General features: G+C 38.0%; 5 protein-coding genes across 8 annotated transcripts; 2 read left to right on the top strand and 3 right to left on the bottom strand.

The window, feature by feature from the left end:
- Positions 1–76: 76 nt before the first annotated feature.
- GPX4 (glutathione peroxidase 4) lies at positions 77–2,401 on the top strand. The gene is made up of 6 exons (XM_089062984.1): positions 77–310; positions 410–486; positions 602–663; positions 807–925; positions 1,911–2,078; positions 2,149–2,401. The coding sequence occupies exons 1-6, from the start codon at positions 257–259 to the stop codon at positions 2,179–2,181; spliced, it is 513 nt and encodes a 170-aa protein (XP_088919110.1). The 5' UTR covers positions 77–256; the 3' UTR covers positions 2,182–2,401.
- Positions 2,402–7,765: 5,364 nt separating this feature from the next.
- Positions 7,766–8,097, top strand: LOC148933717 (small polypeptide DEVIL 14-like). Its single transcript, XM_089062985.1, has one exon. The coding sequence runs from the start codon at positions 7,823–7,825 to the stop codon at positions 7,961–7,963; it is 141 nt and encodes a 46-aa protein (XP_088919111.1). The 5' UTR covers positions 7,766–7,822; the 3' UTR covers positions 7,964–8,097.
- LOC125217741 (uncharacterized) lies at positions 8,080–11,386 on the bottom strand. The gene is made up of 8 exons (XM_048119264.2): positions 11,178–11,386; positions 10,937–11,054; positions 10,216–10,742; positions 9,782–9,955; positions 9,578–9,694; positions 9,037–9,216; positions 8,806–8,852; positions 8,080–8,582 (listed from the first exon to the last, which is right to left on the bottom strand). Exons 1-8 carry the CDS (start codon positions 11,223–11,225, stop codon positions 8,426–8,428), a joined length of 1,368 nt encoding a protein of 455 aa, XP_047975221.1. The 5' UTR covers positions 11,226–11,386; the 3' UTR covers positions 8,080–8,425.
- Positions 11,387–16,496: 5,110 nt separating this feature from the next.
- On the bottom strand, positions 16,497–18,016 carry LOC125217744 (reticulon-like protein B22). Of its 4 annotated transcripts, none has more exons than XM_048119268.2 (3): positions 17,585–18,016; positions 17,368–17,437; positions 16,497–17,046 (listed from the first exon to the last, which is right to left on the bottom strand). In XM_048119268.2, the coding sequence occupies exons 1-3, from the start codon at positions 17,888–17,890 to the stop codon at positions 16,970–16,972; spliced, it is 453 nt and encodes a 150-aa protein (XP_047975225.1). In that variant the 5' UTR covers positions 17,891–18,016; the 3' UTR covers positions 16,497–16,969. The 4 variants fall into 4 exon arrangements, with proteins under 4 accessions (XP_047975225.1, XP_047975226.1, XP_047975224.1 ...); XM_048119269.2 differs by having other exon boundaries at positions 16,497–16,949; XM_048119267.2 differs by having other exon boundaries at positions 16,497–16,834; positions 17,585–18,015.
- Positions 18,017–18,451: 435 nt separating this feature from the next.
- LOC125217742 (DUF21 domain-containing protein At4g14240-like) lies at positions 18,452–23,377 on the bottom strand. Its single transcript, XM_048119265.2, has 13 exons — positions 22,664–23,377; positions 22,440–22,516; positions 22,128–22,211; positions 21,932–22,045; positions 21,582–21,665; positions 21,383–21,454; positions 20,332–20,399; positions 20,041–20,128; positions 19,902–19,975; positions 19,484–19,817; positions 19,372–19,418; positions 19,191–19,269; positions 18,452–18,775 (listed from the first exon to the last, which is right to left on the bottom strand). The coding sequence occupies exons 1-13, from the start codon at positions 22,881–22,883 to the stop codon at positions 18,755–18,757; spliced, it is 1,362 nt and encodes a 453-aa protein (XP_047975222.1). The 5' UTR covers positions 22,884–23,377; the 3' UTR covers positions 18,452–18,754.
- Between the last annotated feature and the right edge of the window lie 45 nt (positions 23,378–23,422).

Below are 23,422 nucleotides of genomic sequence, written 5' to 3'. Positions count from 1 at the left end.
GTGTACAATAATTAAATACTTATTCGAAAGAGTTGTTGAAAAATAAATAAGCATACAGCATTGACAGTTTGACACTGGTCTGGCAAAAATGTGAGCCCCTTTTTCCAAACATTGAATAAAAAAACAGCTGTATAATGATGCAAGATAATCCCATTTACCCAATTCATGTGATCACTCTAATCCCATTCACATCAGCATCACAAAATTTTCAATCTTTAAATTTGCATTCACACATCCATCATCTGTCGAGAGAGAGATGGGCGCTTCTTCTTCAGTCCCAGAAAAATCCATACACGAATTTACAGTAAAGGTTCGATTTTTAATCCTCTTTTTGGGGTGTTGTCTGAGAAAAACCGTTTCTTGCTTGTCAATTGTGTGTAAAGATTCAATTTTGATTGGTTTTGAGCAGGACAGCAAGGGTAATGATGTGAACCTCAGTAGCTATAAAGGGAAAGTCTTGCTTGTTGTTAATGTCGCTTCAAAATGGTGATTAGATTCCTTATTTGTTTTTATTTTTTTGAAGAAAAAATTCAATCTTTTTCATGGGTTTTGTTCTAATTTGTGTTTCATATCTGTATTTGATTGGTTAAACTTATCACAGTGGGTTCACGAATTCGAATTACACCCAATTGACTGAGCTATACTCAAAATACAAGGATAAAGGTTTGTGTTTTTTTTTTCTTATTTGCTCTGTGTTTTGGGAGTAATAATAATACTTTGTAGAAATTGGAATGAGTTTGAGACATCTATGTTGAGAAAAATTTGTGATAGATTGGCTTAGTTTATGATTTGATGCTGCGAATTAGGTTTCGAGATATTGGCCTTCCCTTGCAACCAGTTCTTGTATCAAGAGCCCGGAACAAGTGAAGATGCAGAACAGTTTGCTTGCACGAGATTCAAGGCCGAGTATCCCATTTTCCAGAAGGTAACTCGATTTCATTTGGTTGCATTTGCCTTGTCTTTGTGGTTCAAGTGTTTTGGGAAGGTCTTGATTGATGATCATGGACAAATGTAGGATACTACTTTGTCAAAATTGGAAAATTCAGAATAAAAAACATGAAATTTGAAGAATCGTTTTTGTGATCGATCGATGTTCATGATGATTTTCTTGTTAGTTTATAGCTCGTTGAGTGTAGTGCCAGAAAGTGAATATCTTTCATTGATCCGAAGATTCAAATCTGAAACTAAAAGAATGTATCAACTTTTCAATGGATTAGTAGTTCCTTATGTTCATCATAATAGTGGTTTATACGAACGTTAGTAGTTCTTAAGGGTTCGACCTGATAAATTATCGACTGTGTTTTCTTTTTTTGTATCCAAGTTGTTACCAACATAAGCCTAATGGCTAATCAATCAAAAAATAAATTGACTTTTTTTCGGTCTTCGTTTTGGAAAATATGATGTCGTCTGTCGTAATCCTATTCGAAATAGTCCAAAAAATATCATATACTTCTGCATCTTGCTTGACACTGAGCTGTTATCTTATCTCACATAGGCTGATGACACTGAGAGTCAGTGAAAACGTGTATTCACGTCTTGCTATACTTATTAAACATGTAACTTATTCTAGGAGAATGTTACATGACACTTCTTTTCAAGCTGGCCATCACTCTATAAATCTACTTGCTTTTTAATGGATTTTCAGTTATATTCGACCGGTAAATTTCACTGCTTTACTATATTTAGGGAGTTTAGTGAGCATGCCTAGAATTGCAAGAAATTGATAATTCATTATTGGCATTATTGAAATGGCAACCACGAAACATGTTCATAACTAGTTTCCGGCTTCCTTACTTTGTGATGATGTTTTAGGTGAAATGCTCTTCTGCTTAGGATGGTTGAAGCCATTTGTGGCTAAAGCAACGCGATTCTTTCGTGTTTAACTGTTTGATACTATACTAAACTCTCAGGTGAAAGTGAATGGGCCGAATGCAGCACCGGTGTACAAGTTCCTTAAAGCAAGCAAAGGCGGCTGGTTCGGCTCCCAAATCAAATGGAACTTCACCAAGTTTTTAGTCGACAGAGACGGAAATGTAATCAAGCGCTATGCAACGTCTACGACACCATTGGCTATCGAGGTCCTCCCTCCACCCTCGGGCTCGTCCCTCCCTCTCTCTCTATGATTCTAATTGGCATTTATGGTTGCAGGGTGATGTAAAGAAAGCATTGGGAGAAAGTTGAGATATGAGTTGAATTATTAACTCAATGATGCATCAAACTAGCTATAGATGTGTATTTATCAACATACAATCTCTGTTGTATTTTTTTACTTTTTTGTTTGTTTACTTCTTTGGTTTTATATTGTAACATCTTCATGTCTATTATTCTAGTAGTACTACTTATGTATTTATTTGATGAAAATTTATCTAATTTCTAGTGGACCATATCAACTTTTTTAAAATTTCACATTTGTCCATAAGACTATTTTTTTTTTATCATCTTTGTCAAGATGTGGAAGCTGGATTTTTTGAAGTGCACAATATACAGTTCATCAAAACGATATTGTCTATGTAGACTTGAAATGCTATTGTCTTCACTAATTTAATCAATTTTAGGGCTTTTTCTTAATTTGCATCTTAATTTTTAGGGCATTTTGCCTTTTTCTATTTGTGGTTCGCAGCTTCGGTTCATAAGTGCGGTTCGCAACTCACCGCAAGCTTCGGTTCATAAGTGCGGTTCGCAACTCACCGCAACAAAGATGGAAAATTCGACTTTCACTGTGTCACAATTCATCACTGTAATAATAAAAAAAGATCTTTAATTTAAAAGGTCAACAATGGTCACTCATCTACCTCACCGCGACAAAGACGGAAAATTCAACTTTCACTATATCACAATTCATCACTGTAATTTTAATCTACTTCTGTCTCCTGCGATGACTCGAAGCCTTGACCTATTGGTTAGGGAGAAAACGTCTTATTAACTGAGTTGCGCTTCATTGTCACTATAATAAAAGTTATGGCTTAATATGCATATTCTGAAAGTATGAGATTGGAAAATTAGTATAATTTGTATATAGTACTTTTGTTTTGATAAAAATAATATATAAAACTATAAAAATGAAAAAGAAATAGATTTAGGTGATCTCAACTGGTCAAAAACTATCCACATTTGTAAAGCTAAAATACATGCATAAATGCAAATATTATTGGTGATTATATAGAAAAAGAGATTATGATAATTGAGAGTATTGGAGACATGAAATAAAGATAAGGGATAAGGTTTTGGAAGGTATGAGTGCTACACTTTAATGCTACATAGAGGCATAGGCTAGCACGTGGAGTGGGCCTATTGGGCCTACAGCCCGAGTCAGCCGTCCTAGTCACGTTACCCCAATATACGGGTCAACAAAATACACGTGTCAAATATTAGCATCCACAATTCTTCTATCATTACCACGTCTCTTCACTTGCATCATTTTTTATTTACATTTGTGTATATTATAATATAAAAAATTAAGAGTGATATAAATTTTAATATAAAATTAATAAAATAGAAGAATAATACTCCTTCCGTCCCACTTTAAGAGTCCCGGTTGAGTTCGGCATGAGTATTAAGAAATGTAAAGGAAAGTTGGTGAAAAAAATTAGTGAAATGTGGGTCCTACTTTTTTATATTAGTTTTAATAAAATGTGAGTAGAAAAATGTCAGTGGAATGTGGGGTCTAATACCATTTATGGAATATTCCAACCGGGACTAATAAATTGGGACACCCAAAAATAGTAAATCGGGACTCCTAAAGTGGGACGGGGAGAGTATTATTAGCTGATAACGAGGTAGTACATTTTATTAGAAAGAAATACTAAAAGTAGAAATTGACTAATTTTTGGAGTGGTCCAAAATGCAAAAGTATATTGTTTTAAGAACGGACTAAATATATTTTAATTAAATTAATACTTTTTGAGTCACCAAAAAATATGCGGATTTGAAATGACGTAAGAATTAAAGTATACTCCCTCCGTCCCCGATTAAGAGTTACACTTTTCCATTTCAATTCGTCTCCAATTAAGAGTCACACTTCATTTTTACCATAAATAGTAAATAGGTCCCACATTCAACTAACTCAATTCACTCACATTTTATTATAAAACTAATATAAGAAAATGGTCCCACATTCCACTAATTTTTTCAACCAACTTTTCTTTACATTTCTTAAAACTCGTGCCCGGTCAAAATGTGACTCTTAATCGGGGACGGAGGGAGTAATTGGTAAAATGAGAGATAGGGAGAATGATAGTTAAAAAACTTAAAATGGTGTTAGGGCAACCACAATGGGACGCCCTAAGCGACGCCCTATGCACCGCCACGTAGCGTTTTATCCTCCTCCTATTCCACCTGCAGTGGGGCGGACTATAGCCCGCCCTAAGCGACGCCCTAAGCATTTCACTATTTTGTATTTATATTTTTATTATGTTTGCAAATGTAAATAAAAATAATAAACAAATAAAAACAACACAATTAAAGGAAAATTCTAATTTTACTTAATTAAAAAAAAAGTTATAAAATAAGAAATAAAAAAAAAACACTAAATACAAAAAAAGGAGGCTAGTCTAGAGAAGTCTCAACTTGCGGCTGAGGCCATCGATCATCCGCTAAATGCCCTTGATTTGAGCCGTGTTGGTCGTTTGCATGAGAGCGGTGTGCGCGTCCAACAACGTCCGGTAGTCGGAGGAGGCCGCCAAATCCGCGTACACATGGGCCGCGGTCGAAGGCGAGGACGGCGTCGAACTCGGGGTCGGCGACGGGGCTTGGTCAGGCGGCGCGACGGAGGAGGATGTGGCCTTGCCCTTGCCCTTGGCAGCCTTGACGCCAGGGGGACGCCGGGAGGACATCAGTATGCCGGAACTCTCATCCTCGAACACTGGACTGTTGAGGTCCATCGAAGACGCGCCTCTATCGCTACTTGTATAATCATTGAAGGTGCGCTTCGACGCCCTCCTCCTCGCCGCAGTCGATTGGGGAATCACACCACCAACGAACTTCTGCTTGTCCCTCAAGAGCGCCCAGGACTGGTAGTGCTTGAAATCGCCGTACAATGAAATGTACGACTGCATCGCTTTGTCCCGCACATCCGCGAGACTCTCGCCACTGGCCTGCTCCCTCTCGCACTTCTCGTACTCCGCCGTGAACAAATTTACCTGCTTCTTTATTTGATCCCAGTGCTTGCGGAGCTGCTCCCTGTGGCGCTTGTACGCGTTCGCCGACTTGGCCGCGTTGTATTTCTCGGCGATGCGCTCCCAATACGCAGTCACCCTCTGGTTGTTGGCGTACACCGGATCCTCCAAAACATCAATCCAACATCTCGTCAAGACGATGGATTCGAGGTCGGAGTAGTTCGTCCTTCCCGCGGCGAACTCTTCACACACCTCCGTTGTTGGCAACTTCTGGGCTCGTGCCTTGGTCCGCTTCTTCTTGGTGGCGGACCCAGAAGCGGCGGCGGCGGCGGCAGGCCGGCCACGAGGTGCTGCGGCGGCGGAGGGGCGGTGTGGAGACGGTTCCATGTCGGACAGCCCGTATAAATCGGTGGAAAAGTCGGGATCGTACTCGGCGTTGGTGTCGAATGACCGGTATTCGTCGGGTTCTGTACCCGGCCATCGTGCACCATCGAACATCGGACTATTCGGATAATCTCCGGAATCCATTTTGCTTGAAAATGTAGTGAATTTGATGAGAGTGAAGTGTGAAAAATGAAGTGAAAGAGGAATATATAGGTTTTGAAAATTTAATAAAATTAAAAAAAAACTAAACCGTGTCGCATCGTCCGTGACCCATCGTCCGCGATGCTGCAGTGGCGGACGATGCCATCATCCGCCTCATTGCGGATGCCCTTAGTGTATAGTGGGATTCACGTTATTATTAGTGTTTAATGAGTTATAAATTATAATGATGGGTATCACTAAGTTGTAAATAAATTGATGTTTATGAGTAATGAGCTGAGACGACTTTCCATAATTAAAAATGCTCATATTTTATGAGACATACATAAATTGAAGGTGCACACATTTTTATAGGACAAATAGAGTATATAAAAGATGAGCAAAAATTTTAAAAATACATAATTTTAATAAAAATGTACAAAAATAAAATTTTATATCTTATACCCTTAGAATGTTTTCCTCTTCATTTTGCTTTAACTATATTTTGTGCAAATTACTGAAATAATCTATCCTATAAATCGCAACATTTTTATAAAAAAAATATGGTGATGTTTGTCGTAATTATCACATTAATTACGCAGACAATGAGGTGTCAAAAAACATATTTCAACAAAGGAACAAATTAAATGAAGAAGATGAAAACTATGGTTTGTCGGAAAAAGAAAAGGATGTAATGTAATGATAAATAGATGTATCGACTTTGATAGTTCTTAATCAATTCGTGGGCTGTGGGCCCATTTGTTAGTTCATGGTTCATATCAACTGCCCCATGTGACCTGTTTTGAACTTCATATTTTTCTATTCATTTTATTTGACATATTATTTGTTCTTTTTAAAAATACTCCATATGGTTAAGTATTTAACATACATAGATATGACAATTGAAAAAAAAAAGTATATTTTAAAAAAATAAATCAATAGGCTACATACCATGTAAGGGCAAATATTTGTACCTAACATATAAAAAATGTTACTGGTATTGAAAGGAACAATTGTCATATAAAAATATTACTATTGGTCAATCATATCCATCACAAAATCCAAATACTTATAAATGGAAGCCCATATTTTAATAGATTAAACCTAATATAGAAAATGAAGATGTCGTATGTTTTTAAGGCAAAATAGTCATTCGTATCAACCTTGTCTATACACCTCCAAATCTACTATCAAACTTGTCTTTTTTGCTTTTCTTTTTGTTCCCCATTTCGTTTATGTATTTGGGGAAGATTAGGTATATTTGCATAAATGGATCATGTATTCATATGAACATTTCACTTTAAATTTTATTGTTTGAAAGTTAGAAATAATTCTCTTTAAAATGTTGATAAATTTGATACAAGTTGGAAAAATAGAGGTAGAATTGAGGAGTTTTCAAGTGTTGAGATATGACTGATGCAATTGTTAAAAGTTGAAATAAAATTATAGTACTCCACCTGTTCACGAAAAATTAATAAAATAAAAGAGAGGTAGAGGAAAAAAGGGATCGGAATTTTGTTAGTAGAAAATGAGATTCACATTATTAGAGATAAATTTGTTATAAATAGATAGAAACTAATTTTGGATATATTAAAATCAAATCTAAAACAAGACTATTTTCATGGACGGGGTGAGTAAACTTCAACAATGGAGATAAAATTGAATGATCACTTAGTTAATTTTATTAAATTACTATAAAATCAATTGTTTCCTCCATAAAAATCCAAATAGTATTAGTACCTAACTCACTTTAGCCCCCACCAAAAGAATATCAACTCACATTTCCCAATCATCTCAAATCCATCGAATACATTCAATCTTGAAGAAAAAATCTAAAATTTTAGGCAAGTAAATAATTGCACTCCCTCAAACAAATTAAAGAGATCAATAGATGCAACTAATTTATTTCCAAAAAAATGCCTTTATTCAAGAACATGTACATATGTATAAAGGGGAACAATATGTCCCCTCAACAAGTAGAAGTTGATAATAGGTCATTTTGCTTTGTCATCTTAATGTTTTTTTCTCAACAAGGGCCACCATTTCCCACACACCACAAGTTCCCATTTTCATATCTTCTCTCTCTTCACACACACACACATATATATAGACACTACAATCACCTCATCATATTCATTCCCACACTTCATACTTCATTGATTCAAAGCATTTTCTCAGGCACAAAAATGGCTTCGTACACGGCCTTCCAATCGAGAAGCTTGAAGCAGAGATCGGTCCAACGTTGCTCGAAGCAAATGAGGGAACACAAAGCTCGGCTTTACATCATATGGCGATGCACCGTGCTGCTTTTGTGCTGGCATGAATGAAGAGTTTTGTGTTCTTGCAAATGTAGAGTAGCTTTAGAAGAAGACCATATATGTATATATATACATATCAATGTAAAACAAAAAGAGCACCTTATTAGTGTTTCTTAGTAATCAAAGATGTAATTTTTGCTTCACTTTTATTACAATTAAATACTACTCATTTCAGAGAGCCAAAAAAGATGGTGTCAAAAGAACCAAGGTTCTACAAAAAAGATTGCAAGTTATTTTCCCTCTATTCATCTTCAAAAAATGCAGTCACGACTGTCGAAAACCTCCCGTTTACGTGATATGTATTAGTATTTCCAGTACTCAGGCTTTAGCTTCGCTGCTGTCGAAAAGCTCCCATCCGTAGTTTTCCGCGAGCGACCTGCAGTCTACCCTAGCTGGTTCGTTTTCAGGGTCGTTTACGTGATCTGTTTCATTTCCGGTGTTCAATTGTTCATCGTCTTTGGTTGCCAAAGGCTACACTTGATCTGGAACGAAGCTTTTCAATGATGAGGTCGAAGAAGCTAAGAGGAAACTCGTCTTGCCGGAGAAGAGTGATTTGCCAAGCGGAAGACGCTGGTCGAATTTCTCCTTTAGCTGCTTCACATCCTGACATATAACAGCAATTTCCCCCCTGTTGAGGAAAAGAAAATTGTTTAGGGATTGTTAAACTCAGACTTTAGCTGGTCGAATTTCTCCTTTAGCTGGTCGAACTCAGACTTCAGACAAGCCATCAAATGTTAAAATTACGAGTTCAGTGGATTTCGACATATGCTAGGTTCACATGCGTTATTGTGTGCAATGTTATACGAGAAAATGATATTGCTGCAGAAATTAACAGAAACAAAGCAACTTACTGCAATGTATCTACCAGTTGCCCGCGATCCACGAGAAATTCATGCAGCTGCATTGGTAGTAACAGAATTAATCACGAGAGACCAAAACAGATACAGCGTTTATCAAGAGAAAGGGGCGAAGGTGTTTGTTCGAGAAATAAAAACACATTTTGAGAATCTTGACAGAAACTCTCCCGATTCACATCTGATCCTTCTATGCAGTGTAAATATCTAAAAGGTAGGCGTTACTACCTTCGCATTATCTTCTGCATGTTGTCTCAGTATCTTTGATTCTTGCACCACTTGTTCCATGATTAATTCCTGTTCAACAAGGGATTTCCTAGTAACTTCTTCCTTCTCCAGTTTTTTCATCAATGCAGATTTAATTTCATTCTCCGCAGCAACTAGTCGGACCTCTAAACATTGACGCATCTGCAGCAAAATGATGGAAAAAATCAGATCATGCTAGATAGTTAGACTTGAATATATTTCAGCTCAAATCACACTGACAAAAGCACATAGCTCAGTTCACCAGTCACACCCTAATCATCTTGCGAGTTTATCGACATAAGAATTGATCAAGAATAAAAACTTCTCGAAAGATCTTTAATTTATACATGGGAAGCTTTTAATTTATCAAAGCAAAATATTGTTTTCACATTAAAAATATGATCATCCCAGATCAAATTCCCCCGGTCTCGTGACATTCAACTTAAATGAGTGAGAGATAACAAGTGAAAGGAATAATACACAGGGGTGATGTTTCTACAGAAACGAACGTGACGGAACTTGCCTCATCCAGATATGCAAGTGATTGATCTCTGTCATTTGATAGGGAACGCAGTCGAGAGTGGAGCTCCCTCAACTCTGTTGCCAAGATGGCTTTCTCACCATAAACTTCCCCGGCATGCTGAGAGGTCAAACTAAAAAGTTAAACTAAGGCAGAGATTTAATATACCTACTAAGAATGCTATACAGTCATTAAAAGGATTAAAACCATGTCATTTGCTTCTTTCGCATGCTGCAGCATTCTTTTCAGCTCCTCGACCTGATTCAGCAAATCAATATCACCTCTTTCAGCTTCGATTTTGGCTTGTTCCGCAGCTTGCTCCTCGACCTCCACTTGCTTCATCAAGTTGATCACAGACTCCATTTCCGCGAACAATGTTTTCTGTAAGTGCCATAGATCAAATATTTAAGTCACGTCAAAACATAAACGGAAACACCAAATTGCAAAGCATGTTGAGAAGCTTGATCAAAGCCATCCATCTAAACACCCAATTGCTATTACTATACAAATCATATCGATAACCAAACAAATCATATCGATAACCAAATGAAACACGTTAGAAGCCACAGAATTGATTTTAAATTATACCGATGCTTCTGCAAATAGGTAGACATTTAAAACATGATATATGTTCTGGATACCTTATTATTTCTTGCATCAGCAATAATTTCCTCCAAGACCTCAATAATCCCCTTTTTATTAGACATGGACGCGTTCAAGGTTGAATCATCCTCCGTTCCAAGAGTACTGCTAATGTTTTTCCCGCTGGAAGCACTATCAGTCGACAAAGGTAAATTCAATCCATCTAAATTACTCTCATGCACATCAGACACCTCCGCCTCCACCCCTGAAGTACTAACAGAAATATCCCGAGCTTTCCCAGCTTCCATTGCCTGAATACAATCCGTCTTCTGCCCAACACCCGTTTCCACATCCAGCGACATTCCCAACGTAGACAGAGGATCACCACCACATCGAGTTCCATCTTCTGCTGAATGTGTTCTCTCTGTTTCAGGATCTTCGAAAACTTCAATTTGACAAGTGTGCACTCTATTTTCACCAACCACCACAAGTGGTTCACCTTGAGAGTGAATGTTAGCATCCATTTTTACATCATCATCCACTGTCAACGTCAACCGAACAATATCACCCTCCACCTCAGGATTCCCTGCATTTGCATCACGAACGGCTTTACTTAGCCCATCATCAGCAGAACCGGACGGTTCAATGTTTCCACTACCAAAACTATAATCATCATGTCCTTGTGTAGTTGTTTTAATTAAAACTTCAATAAGTTTACAAAAAATCATTTGGAAAAATATACTACATGCAAACACTAATCTGAGAAGTAAAATTACTCACTGTCACAAACACTATGAGAAGCAAGGAAAGGAATTATCTCATCAATTACTGCTACAACAGCCTCATCAACATCCTTGCTATGCTCAATAGCAACAGCTTTAAGAACTCGAACATCAATCTGTCCGCAATAAAAGGGGGAAAAAATAAGAAATTTCAAATTCAATAAACCTAATCACATCAACTAGCATCCAATGTTTTCTCATAAAATAAAATTCAATCAACAATGAATGAGTGAAATTACCAGTGGAAAAAGTTCCTGCAAAGTCTCGTATACTTTCCGGAAACTCATATCCACATAACCTATACAAATCAACACAAAAATTGAAGCTCTTCAATTAGTCCTTTTCAAAATAAATTAAACTAAACACATGATCAGCCCATGAAAATTTACTTAAAAATAAGAATTTCAATAATCACAGCACACACACACACACACACACAGCCCAAAAAAAAAAAAAAAAAAAAACCTTTCGCCTTGTTCCAATGTAAAAGGGATATACGCAAAAAAAATACAGAAATTTGGTTAAAATAACAATCAGTTCCGAAAATAGCGACGCTTCAGATTACATTGCCCATCTTTCAAGAAAAAATATTATTTAGAAAATTAATTGGGACAATAAAAGCCTAGAGAAATTAAGGAAAGGAGAAGCAGGATTCACCAAAATTACAGTTGGATCAAAAATTACATGGGCAAAATGTCAGCTAATTTATACATATATGAATATGAATGCAAAAGATGAAACGCTCCAACAAAATCTACCTATTTATACGTTACTGATATCTGCTGTGCTTCCCCCACTTGTACCTTAAGTTTGACTATATTCTTCACCAATCGGATGTACAACTATTTTAAGCGGGGGAGGAGTATGTAGTATTAATTTAGTTATATTCAACTATCAACATAATTACGAGGGAACACCTTTTTTGGTCCACAAAACTTTGTCAAAGTATCATTTTAGGTCTGTGAACTTTGAAAATATCATTTTAGGTCCGTTAACTATGAGTTAATATCATTTGAAGTACTTTTTTACTATTTACAAGTTTTTCTGAACGAAAATACCCTCAATACCTTGAAGGGTATTTTAATAAACTTTATCACATACTCATATTTTTTATAAATATATTTACTATATATTTTTGACGAATTTTATAAATATGATTTAACCTTCAATATTATTACTTTTGTGATATGCAAGAAAAGTTTCTTCTTCAACTTTTTTATAATTAAAGAATTTTAAAATATTTTTAAGATATAGATACTCGTAAAAATTAATGTCACATTCAATAAATGATACTTGAATATTGATATATTGATATTATTTTTAAATAATATATCAACATTCAAGTATCGTCTATTGACCGTGACCTTGATATTTTACGAGTATACATGCCTCAAAAATATTTTAAAATTCTTTAATTATAAAATGTTGAAGAAACTTTTCTTGCATGTCACAAAATTAAGTGATAATATTGAAGGTCAAATTATATTTAGAAAATTCGTCGAAAAATATGAGTATGTGATAAGTTAATTAAAAATATGTACCCTTCAAGGTATTGAGGGTATTTTCGTCCATAAAATCTTAGAAATAGTAAAAAAGTACTTCGAATGATACTAACTCATAGTTAACGGACCTCAAATGATATTATCAAAATTCACGGACCTAAAATAATATTTTGACAAAGATCATAGACCAAAAAAAATGTTCTCTCTTATCGTTAATGTTATGCATGAAAAATAATCTTGTTTTTCTTCTCGATTTCCAACTAAACTAAATTAAGTTTTCTTTCTTTCTTTCTTTTATCTTTATCTAAAATAGTTTTGTTTTCAAATTTTCCATCACAATAAGTCCTTATCTATTTATAGCATAGTAGTAGTACTTAAGTAGTATTAGAGGAGTAGCTTCCATGTCACTTTAAAAAAAAAAGAAGAAGTAGTATTAGAACATCAGCAACGGCGGACATCCGCCGGGCGTCGGACCGGCGTGCCCGACGTCCGCCATTAGGCGAGGAAGGCAGGCGGACGGACGTCCCGTGCGGACACGGGAGTTCCGCGGTTATTGCGCGACGTCCGACGCTGTGGCATGTGGACGGACGTCCGCGGCGGATGTCCGATATAATTTTAATTTTTTTTTTACTTTTTTATTTTTTCAAACTCTATATATCGCTCGTTGAACTTCATTTCATTCGCACCACTTGTGTTAACAAGTTTCTCTCTCTCTACGTTTTTTTATTACAATGGCAAATGGCAGTGGAAGTGGTAGTGGTAGTGGTGCGGGTGGTAGCGGTGATCCAGATTGGCGCCAGATCGTTAGGGATGAGCTGCGTGTCGTTACATCTAGGGAGATAAATCAGGCGTTACAAGCGGCCATGCAGCAGCAGCGACAGCCGACGGTACCTCGACCCATCCATCATCGAACTCAAATACCTCGGCACCGCATCGCTACAACCATCGGTTGTACGCGGACTACTTTGCTCCAGACCCGCGGTTTGGGGGCAACTTATTCCGCCGACGTTTTAGGATGAGTCGTCCACTGTTTCTTCGTACTGTTGGCGCTTTAGAGCGTCGATACGAATATTTCAGGATGAGAGATGATGCGGTTGATAAACCCGGCCACACGCCCATTCAAAAGTGCACGGCAGCAATCAGGCAGTTGGCATATGGAGGTACGACCGACATGTTCGACGAGTACCTCCACATCGGCGAGTCGACTGCCCGCGAATGTCTGGAGTTTTTTTGTCAAGGCGTTAGGGAGATATTCAAGGATACCTATCTTCGGAAGCCTACCCCCCAAGACTGCCAGGATCTGATGACTATGCACGGGGCTCAGCACGGGTTTCCGGGAATGTTGGGCAGCATAGACTGTATGCATTGAGAATGGAAGAACTGCCCCTCCACCTGGAAAGGGTTGTACACAACCGGTTTCAAGAGCAAGCATCCCACGATTGTCCTTGAGGCGGTAGCTGACTACCGGCTGTGGATTTGACATGCATACTTTGGAGTAGCCGGTTCGAACAACGACATCAATGTCCTACAGTCGTCTCCTCTTTTCGACCAAGAACTTGGTGTTGGTCCGACTGTCAGTTTCATCGCCAACAGCAACCAGCACAACATGGACTACTATTTGACGGATGTGATTTATCCTATGTGGCCCGTCTTCGTGAAGACGATCAGATGTGCAACAAAAGATAAGAAGAAATACTTTACGAGTCGTCAGGAGGCAGCGCGCAAGGATGTGGAGCGGGCATTTGGTGTGCTCCAGAGTCGATGGGCGATAGTGAAGGGTCCATCGCGGTCGTGGCATATGGATTGCATCGCTGATGTCATGTACGCATGTATTATCATGCACAAGATGATGGTCGAAGATGAAGGTGCAGCACTGACTGATTGGGCCAGTGACGATGATGATGGTGCCGGTCTAAGCCAAGATGTGGCCACCCCCAGTGGACGCATGGGGGTACCCCATGAAGGGGACGACTGGGTGCGTGCGTTGGCCGACATGCGCCAACGACAAACCCATATTCAACTCCAGAACGATTTAATTGAAGAGCTATGGTTGCGTCGGGGTCATCGTTGATATGTTCATGAGTGTAATTTGATTAAGTTGTTTTTTTTTGTTGTTTTTTTATCTAATGAAATTATTTTGCACTTTGTTTAATTCCGTATTCGTGCCGAAATTTTAATACCGTACATTGTTTAATTCCGTAAATTGTTTAATTTGGTGAATTTGTGAATTTTTTTAACTGCGGGAAGTCCGCGCGGGAAGGCTATGGTATGTCCGCCACTGTGCAGTGGGAAATCCTTATGACGTGGCAGTGCTGGGAAGGATATGGGAGGTCATTATGACGTGGCAGGAGGTGTTTTTGGGAAGTCCGTCGGGAAGGCTACGGGAAGTCTATCCCCACTGGGGATGCTCTTAGTTATCTTTATGATGAAATGAGACCAATTTTCCAATTACAATTTTTGAAACAATTTTTTCTAGCAATTTCCGCTACTTTATATTTTACCAATTTGCATTAAAGTTTATGTAATATGCTGTGTTGAGATAGTGTGGTATATGAAGGTTTGTGTAATATCATTATCAGGTATCAAAGCATACTGAAACAATGAATATTGTGGAGTACAATGTATATTGCTAGATATCTTTATTTTTCTCTATTTCTTGATTAAAACATTTTATGAACAATACAACTCAATTTTGTGGAGTACAATGTATATTACTACAATCTAACCATTATTTTTGTAACTCAACAAGTGGGACTATGCCCCTCTTTTGAGTTTGATGAACAAACACAAACCCTAGTAAATACCATGAGAAGAATAAAATTACCATTAATTCAAAATTTTATTTCTACAAAAAAGGAGGCTATATCACATGTAACACAGTTCTATACTGCTGCATTTTGAGTTATCGTGTCGTTATCATGTATACATGGTACTATCCTCTTCTCTGCATCGGGTCATTTCTTACCCATGTCGCGCCCTCCTACAAAGATGAGAAAGTGCGTTAGCAAGATACCAAACGAGGAAAAGGTTGGGACATAAAGTGATTATCTTCTTAGAGCAACCTAATGCATGATCACAATCAACAAACAGCAGGAGCTACAGTGATGGAAGGCAAAAACAATAAGCAAGGAGGAGAGTCGAAGCCTGAGAATTGAAGGTGCTCGCAGCTGAAGACGCTGCATCAGCAGCTATGCAAATTATGCAATAGTTGTCGAGCAATACGTTAGTAAGGATGTTCATAAAAGTGGTAGAGAGCAACTAAGTTCATCTAAACAATGGAGATATAATCAGAACCTTTCATGTATATCAGTATAAATCTACATACACTGAAACAGATCTGTTGTCTGTATGGAAAGAGAAAGCATAATCTCAAGTACTACTATTTTACAACTTGAATTTCAGGTGTCAATGTCAATGAGATGAATAGAGCACTTCAAGTAAAACGCGACACAAAAAAAAAAATTACCTGCAGAAGTTCTTCAAACTCATCATCCAAGATGATTATGTCAACAACCTCCGTAGTGTTTGGTGTTTAGAAACAATATGGAAGACTTCATTTGCTCATTTGCACTAACTAAGATTTTCCTGCAAAGTATATACTCAGTTATAAGCTGTCTCGTAAACTTGGGTTGCAATGCCACCCCACTATGACCATAACTTCTCCTCTTCGGCATTCTAGATTGAGAAAAATCAAACTGCTTCGCATTCGAATAAACCACAACAATTGCATTCGGCTTCTTCATCCACATTACTTGAAATCATAACAGGACTACAGGAGCCAATTTTTCAATCACAAAAACAACATCAACATAGCAATCAAGTAAAAAAACTCACATTTGTAGGATCAGAGCTGAAGGTCACTCTATTCTAACTGCAAGGCAAAAAATGTTAACACAAAAACATGATATGAGAGCAGTTTTATAGCCAACATGTGCGGCGATCCTGGACTGGCATGATGGTAGAAACAGAGTCACTTAAGATAGAGATGTTTCTTTCAATTTGATATATGGATGCGAGGAGCAAGAAGCCATTCCTTGAAGGATAAAAACACACAAATTGAACCAAGAAAGCTAACTTGAATTGGATGTTCCTAGAACTGGATAGTGCTAAGCATCTGAACATACGAACAATAAATGCTCGTGAGAATACAAGAGCAAGACAATACATGTAAGTATTAAGTAAACCTAATACATAAATGGGAATTTTCCCCATCACGAAGGCATTATTTGCTCGAATAAAGACTACTTGATGTATTAACAGAAAATGCAAACTGCACAAGCATTGGAATCATTAGTTATCTTGAACGCCATCTCTTCTACCCGCAAGCCGTCCCAAATATGCACTGTTGGTCTGAGAGTTTTCAAGAATAGCGTAGACACAGTACAAGCACAATCCTACCCAAGCAAGAGCAATTTTGATGAGTACATTGATAGAAACGTGATGTTCAGAAAGAAGTGTAATTCAATAGATTTCAATGGAGAATAGTGCAGATACAGTACAAGCACAATCCTACCCGAAGCAAAGCAATTTCAAATAAACGTGGTATTCAGAAAGAAGAAATTCAATATATTCAAAGGAGAATAGCGTACACAGCCCAAGCTCGATCCTACCCAAGCAAAAGCAATTTCAATGAGTACATAAATAGAAATGCAATATTTAGAAGGAAGATATTTCAATGGAGTGTATTTTAATGGAGAATAATGTAGATATAGAACAAGCACAATCCTACCCAAGCAAAAGCAATTTCGTTCAGAAAGAAGAATTTCAATAAATATATTTCAATGGATAATTTAATCTGTGATAATCATAAATCGGAAGAACAGAACTGGAACTTGAATGCAGTAGTAGTACATAATTAGAAACGGAAGTAATAAATTCGTAGAGATTGGTAATAATTGAATCGGAACTTGAATGCAGTAGTACCGACCGATGTAAGCCACAGCGACGCCGGAGAAAGCTCTTCCGACTATAGAGAGCAAATAAAGGCAGAAAACCACCTACCAAAAAACGGCAAGGGTTTAAGCAGTAATCAATCCGTTAATTCCATCAAATTAAGCAATTAATCAGTTAATTCCATCAAATTAAGCAATTAGTCAGTTAATTCCGTCAAATTAAGCAATTAGTCCGTTAATTGAATCAATTACCTTGAGGAAGAGGCGTTTGTCGTGGCCGGTGGCGGCGACGCGGAGGACGGACTCGGCGGCGCCGAGAGTGTTGGCGAGGCAGGCGAAGAGAGAGGAGGCGGCGTCCTGGGAGATCTGCCAGTGGAGGGGATCGACGGGGACGGCGATGTTCATGTGGCGGAAGAGGAGGCCGAGGATGGCGAGAGAGCAGAGGAGCACGATGAGGACGTCGGCCATGAGCGAGACGACGCTGGATTGGCGGTAGGCGCAGTGGTAGTAGACGAGCGTGCCGCTCATCAGCCCCATCGCCGCCCCAACCAACACCATTTTCTTCGGATTCAACTGCGAATTTGCGACGGCGGAGGAAAACTACTGCGTCAAACGCGGCTGCTTTGTTTTTTCACCCATTTCTCTACGCCAATGGGCGCTTTTTTTTCTTCCAAATACAGTTTTCAATGTTCATTTCAATTATATTCATCTAATTGATTGGATTAGTTGACGTAATTAAAATAAGCTAGAGATTAGTCTATTAACGACTCAATTTTTATCTGAAATTAAAAAATTATTTTATTATAATATGAAATCTTATTTTTATACTCCTATATTTTATTTTATCAGTATAATGATTTGTTGGCCGCTTATCAAGAATAATTTATCTTTAATGATAATAGATCATTATTTTGTGGAGGAATGAAATAAAATTTTCAAAATTATTGAAGGTGTAACGTAAGGTTTCTAGTGATAAAAGTATAGGGATGCACATTTGAAAAATTAAATAATTGTACTAAATGATCCAACATTAGTAACCACCTCCACCATCATCATCCAATAAAATACTACTATTGTAGTAGTACTTTTCTATTTTAATAATTTAGATGCTTCTAGCAATTTCTTCCAAAACGTTACAACTCAATTTTTCCGTCGAGAAAATAACTACAACAACTCAATTGTGTGTAGTATCATGGTTCAAACTACAACATTGGTTTCGAAATTGTAATTCTACAAAAAAAGGATGATATATCGACTTCATGAAAACTACCAATACCATTACAACATTTCAGTTGTCGTTTCAAAATCTTCCTTTACACATACTACAACACACAGTTAACTGTATAGACCAGACAAACACTTAGCATTTTCATGTGTTGTGTTGTTACGGTATCGAGACCGCACCAGCATCTCCGTGCACGGTCATTGCTTGCCTGAGCCAACCTGTGAAGACAAGAAGTGCGTCACAAGACCGTAACGATAAAAGATTGGGACATAAACTGATAATGGCCCTTGGGGAAATGCTATGAGTTGGATAGGTTTCAAATTACTATTATTAGGTGGTGGTTTATATGTTAGGAAAAGATTATAAGACTTTATTTTGGATAAAATTAGTCATAGGGGTGGTGGTGGGAAGGATAATCGTGGGACACAGTGTAATCTTAGCACTATGGAGATGGGTCGAGATACATTGTCACGGGCAACCGAACAAGATATTACTCCATAAGAATAAACATGACTTCTAGTAATTAGCAATAGTGGAAACCGAACGGATCCTACTTGCTAAAAGAGAAACTAATTATCTTGTTATCAATGGTACAGAGAAATAATGAGAAAAGGGAAGAGCTGCATGACTTACTGTGGCTGGCTTTTGAAGCCTACGAGTCGAAGGTGCTCGAGCAACTGAAGAAGCTGCAGCAGCAGCAGCGACGCGTATTCTGCCATAGTCAATGTGCAACTAGTAAGATATAAGGTGGTAAAGAGCAAATAACTTCAACAAAAACAATGGAGGAAAGGAAAATAAAGAAAGAGATCAGAACCTTTTATGTACATCTATGTAAACATCTGTCTCATCAACAATTTCCTCCTGTTGCACATGAAGAGCATATTATTATATGAAAAGGGAAAATTGAAATAACTAACAAAATTTACCTGTAGAAGTTCTTCAAATACGTCCTCCAAGGTGATTATGCCGATAACTTCTCCATCTTCAACATCCTCTCCAGCATTAGAGTTGTATGTCACGAAACCATTTTGCTCAGCCTTCTCGATGTTGACAACGACGGTATCTGCTTCTCTACCATACTTGTCAAGCAACGGGATTTTCAATTGCGAATCCCCTTCGGTTAAAAGTTTTTCTTCAGCCATGTCATCAGAGGAGATAAGCTTCTTCTTTTTCGCTCTCACCTTCACTACAGCTGCCATGTGACTGCCACCCTTTTGAAACTCATTGAGAATATCATACAAGGGCATATCTGCTGGTACTCTGTAGTATAATAAATTGATTTAATGAGCCAAATAAGTCAGTTTCTCGTGCTAAATATGAAAATATTCAAAGAGATGAACACACCTAGGCATTCTCCGGATGGAAACCGAGCTAACTGGAGTCTCTGTTTCAGCTCTTACAGTGAGGAGATTTTTTACCTACATCAAAAGATGAATAAGCAAAGAACACAAGCTTATCCAATAATGAGGGTTATGATGCGTACCAGAAGAAGTCCAATAATGTTTTTCGGGTTCCCTGAGTACACAGGAATGCGACTATGACCCCGCGCAAGGATTTTTCCAATAGTTTCCCTGCAGAATAGAGCATGCACAAACATTAACAGGGATAAAAATCAAATATATTCCTGATATTAATCAAAGAAAAGTGTTTTTTGTGCTGGAGAATTGTGTGTGTGTGTGTGTGTGTGAGAGAGAGAGAGAGAGAGACTAATGGAGATAAGGTTGAACAGGAGTATGCTTAGGTATAAATCAAACCCTCAGAGGATCGTACTCACCAATTCAGTTTTGTATCCACATCAAGTGAAAACGTGGACTCAATGGGTGTCATTGCCTCCTCGGCTGTCTGTGCATGTTAAGAATAAGTCATTTTATTATCACACTTGCAATGTATAAGCTAGATAACTAAGTCAGACGTTATTTAATGTATCACATACTTCTTCCCCTCGAGTTGATTTTGAAAATGTGATTCTATGAGTATGTATGTTTAGCTAAGAAACAGGCACAATGCATTTTGTCACGGATTGGTTGAATGAAAATGAGTACAGTTGCTAAAAAATTTATGGAATGACTTTTTAATGACCCCCATTAAACTCAGCAACTGCATCCTACTAAATGAACCAGAATTACTCCCAGTCACAGAGCTTTTGTACTTTGAACTTATATGAACCAGAATTACTGCCATATTACATCCTAATAATAGTTAGGTAACATCGTAGAATCAATGCAAAGTCAAATAAAAAGACCAAAAATGCACTTAGTAAAAGAGGCTATTGAACAAAAGGAAAGTAAAATATTACTACCTCCGTCCACCAAAATTTGTCCCACTTTGACCCGACATGGGTTTTAAGAAATGTAATGGAAAGTGAGTTGAAAAAGTTAGTGGATTGTGGGTCCTACTTTTATATATTACTACCTCCGTCCACGAAAATTCGTCCCGGTTTGACCGGGCACGGGTTTTAAGAAATGTAATGGAAAGTGAGTTGAAAAAGTTAGTGGATTGTGGGTCCTACTTTTAATTATTAGTTTTATAATAAAATGTGAGTATGAATGAGTTAGTGGAATATGGGGTCCACTACAAAAAATGGTAAAAGTGAAATGGGACAAATTTTGGGGGACGGACGGAAATGGAAAAATGGGACAAATTTTCGTGGACGGAAGTAGTAGTTTTATAATGAGTAGGAATGAGTTAGTGGAATATGGGGTCCACTGCCAAAAAGGGTAAAAGTGAAATGAGACAAATTTCGGGGGACGGACGGAAATGGAAAAATGGGAAAAATTTTGGTGGACGGAGGTAGTACAAGATGGTCCTCCTGAACTTGAACATACCTTTTCTGTCAGATCCAGTGCTCCATTGATAATTGTTGCTTCGTCATGAGTAAGCTCACCACCTTTACCAGCCTATTATGACATCAATTAACCAAATGAAATAAAAATCAGAAAAAACAATGAACTTTGGATATTAGATAACGGCATGGCGTGTATGTGATATTATGCAGTCGCTCACGCTTTACTTAAGACTCCATACCTCCTGGCTATGGATAGATACGAGAGCCTTCAGTTGAGGTCGCCTAAATAGAGCATCTTGATGGCCCAGGACGGAATCGAGGATCTAAATCACACAAGAAGTTGAGCATAAGATATTAGAACCTCAACCGAAGTAAACTCACAGGAGGAAAAACAGCAGAAGATATCAATAATGTTGCTTGAGACTTGTAAGACCCTCCCATTTTTGAAGTATCACTAAACATATCATACTTGAGCTAATAATTAAGATCCCCCCACCCACCCTCCCGCCTTTCAAAATGTCCAAGTTAGTATCCCATAAACACAGAACCATCTACTATTAGCTGACACAATTACAAATAAACAAATCACCTTTCCAATAGGGAAAGCAATCGGGTAGCAAATGATCATCAAAACACGAACAAGCCACACACAATTAGCACCCACAGCCAACCCATATCTAGAGCAAGCTGCTTGAGGGATTATCTGTTCAGCCACCATAAACATATAGAGGAGTTAGTCACATCAAATAACTACAACCAAATGCAGTGACAAAAACAAAGTGTACCTCACCAAAAGCCAGAACAAACGTCACCGACAGAATGACAGCAACAACAGGATGAAACAGCTTGTCCAGATAGAGTGGAAGAGCCTGCACAGTATCAATACTTAAAACTCCTAATGAGACCATAATTAACTCTGCCATTCGAAGAGAAGAAGTCTTAACAGAAAACTATGCCAAAGATTGGACTAAAGAATGAGCTAACATACAAGATTGAACTACAAATTACTCATTATCACAGATATTTCTGAATAGGTTACTTCATCAGCTATGAATTCTACTAATTCCACAAATAGTTAGCAGAAATCACCAACTAACCTCCATCGCAGCAGCATTGCACAGTAGCAAGGTCACCAGAAGTTGGTGCTGCTTCTGAACTACCGGGAAAATAACGGCTGAAAACAATTGCTCAAAATCACTAAACAAACTATCTCAACTCCACACATCAGAACAAAACAACAATCAATTCCAATAGCAAAACTCCAATTTCTTCAATAAAAGAGAGAAAACTACAGAAATTACACCACAACACACACAAATACCAGCTTGTTTCTTCTCCGTGGAGCTGCCGCTCCGCTGCAGTATCTCGAGCTCCACGATTCCGAGAGACATCAATCCGAGAGTCAAACCGGACATAATTCCTGCGAAGAGAACGAGGAAGCACGAGACGCCGGCGTACACAAACCACATCGGATTTCCAAATTCGATGTCGTTGGAATCGGCGAAGAACGCTCTCGGCGTCACCATCGCCGCCGCATTCATCACGCACAAACACACCTCCCCCAAACAGCAACAAAAAATTCTCGAAAAAAATACAATAAATAGGAAAAAAAATAAATAAAAAGTTGCGCAAGGAAAGCTACTTCGTTATTAACTCCCTCTCTTTCTACGAGCCTTTTCTATGAGAGAAATTTAAAAAAAAAAAAAAAAAAAAAAAAAAACTGAAAGCGACGGTTTAAGAAATTCACAACAGCGCCATACGTTTCCACGATTCCTCCAAAATTGTGAAAAAAAATTCACGAAATCGGTCAGAGAGAGCAAGTGAGAGGTGACGCAACTGTATGCTAGTATTGTATATCTAGGGAGTTGTATTTTGTTGTTTTGCGACGCCACTTGTCGAAATTTGACGTGCGGTGCATCGTCGCAGATTATTGAAGCCGATCGCCGATCGGCGGCGGCGGTGGTTTGCTGGCCGGAGGCGGAGGGCGGCAGCTGCCGGTCAAAGCTTTTACTTCTTTTTTCGGGGGGGATTTTACATGTACTGCTATAGACTTATATAGTCAAAAATGCATGTTGTAAAT

The sequence above is a fragment of the Salvia hispanica genome, chromosome 1 (genome assembly GCF_029641045.1).
Source record: "Salvia hispanica isolate PSC_SH4W2 chromosome 1, Shi_PSC_v1, whole genome shotgun sequence".
Classification (NCBI taxonomy): domain Eukaryota; kingdom Viridiplantae; phylum Streptophyta; class Magnoliopsida; order Lamiales; family Lamiaceae; genus Salvia; species Salvia hispanica.
The sequence above is the reverse complement of the archived record's forward strand: the minus strand, read 5'-3'. Positions and strand labels throughout refer to the sequence as shown.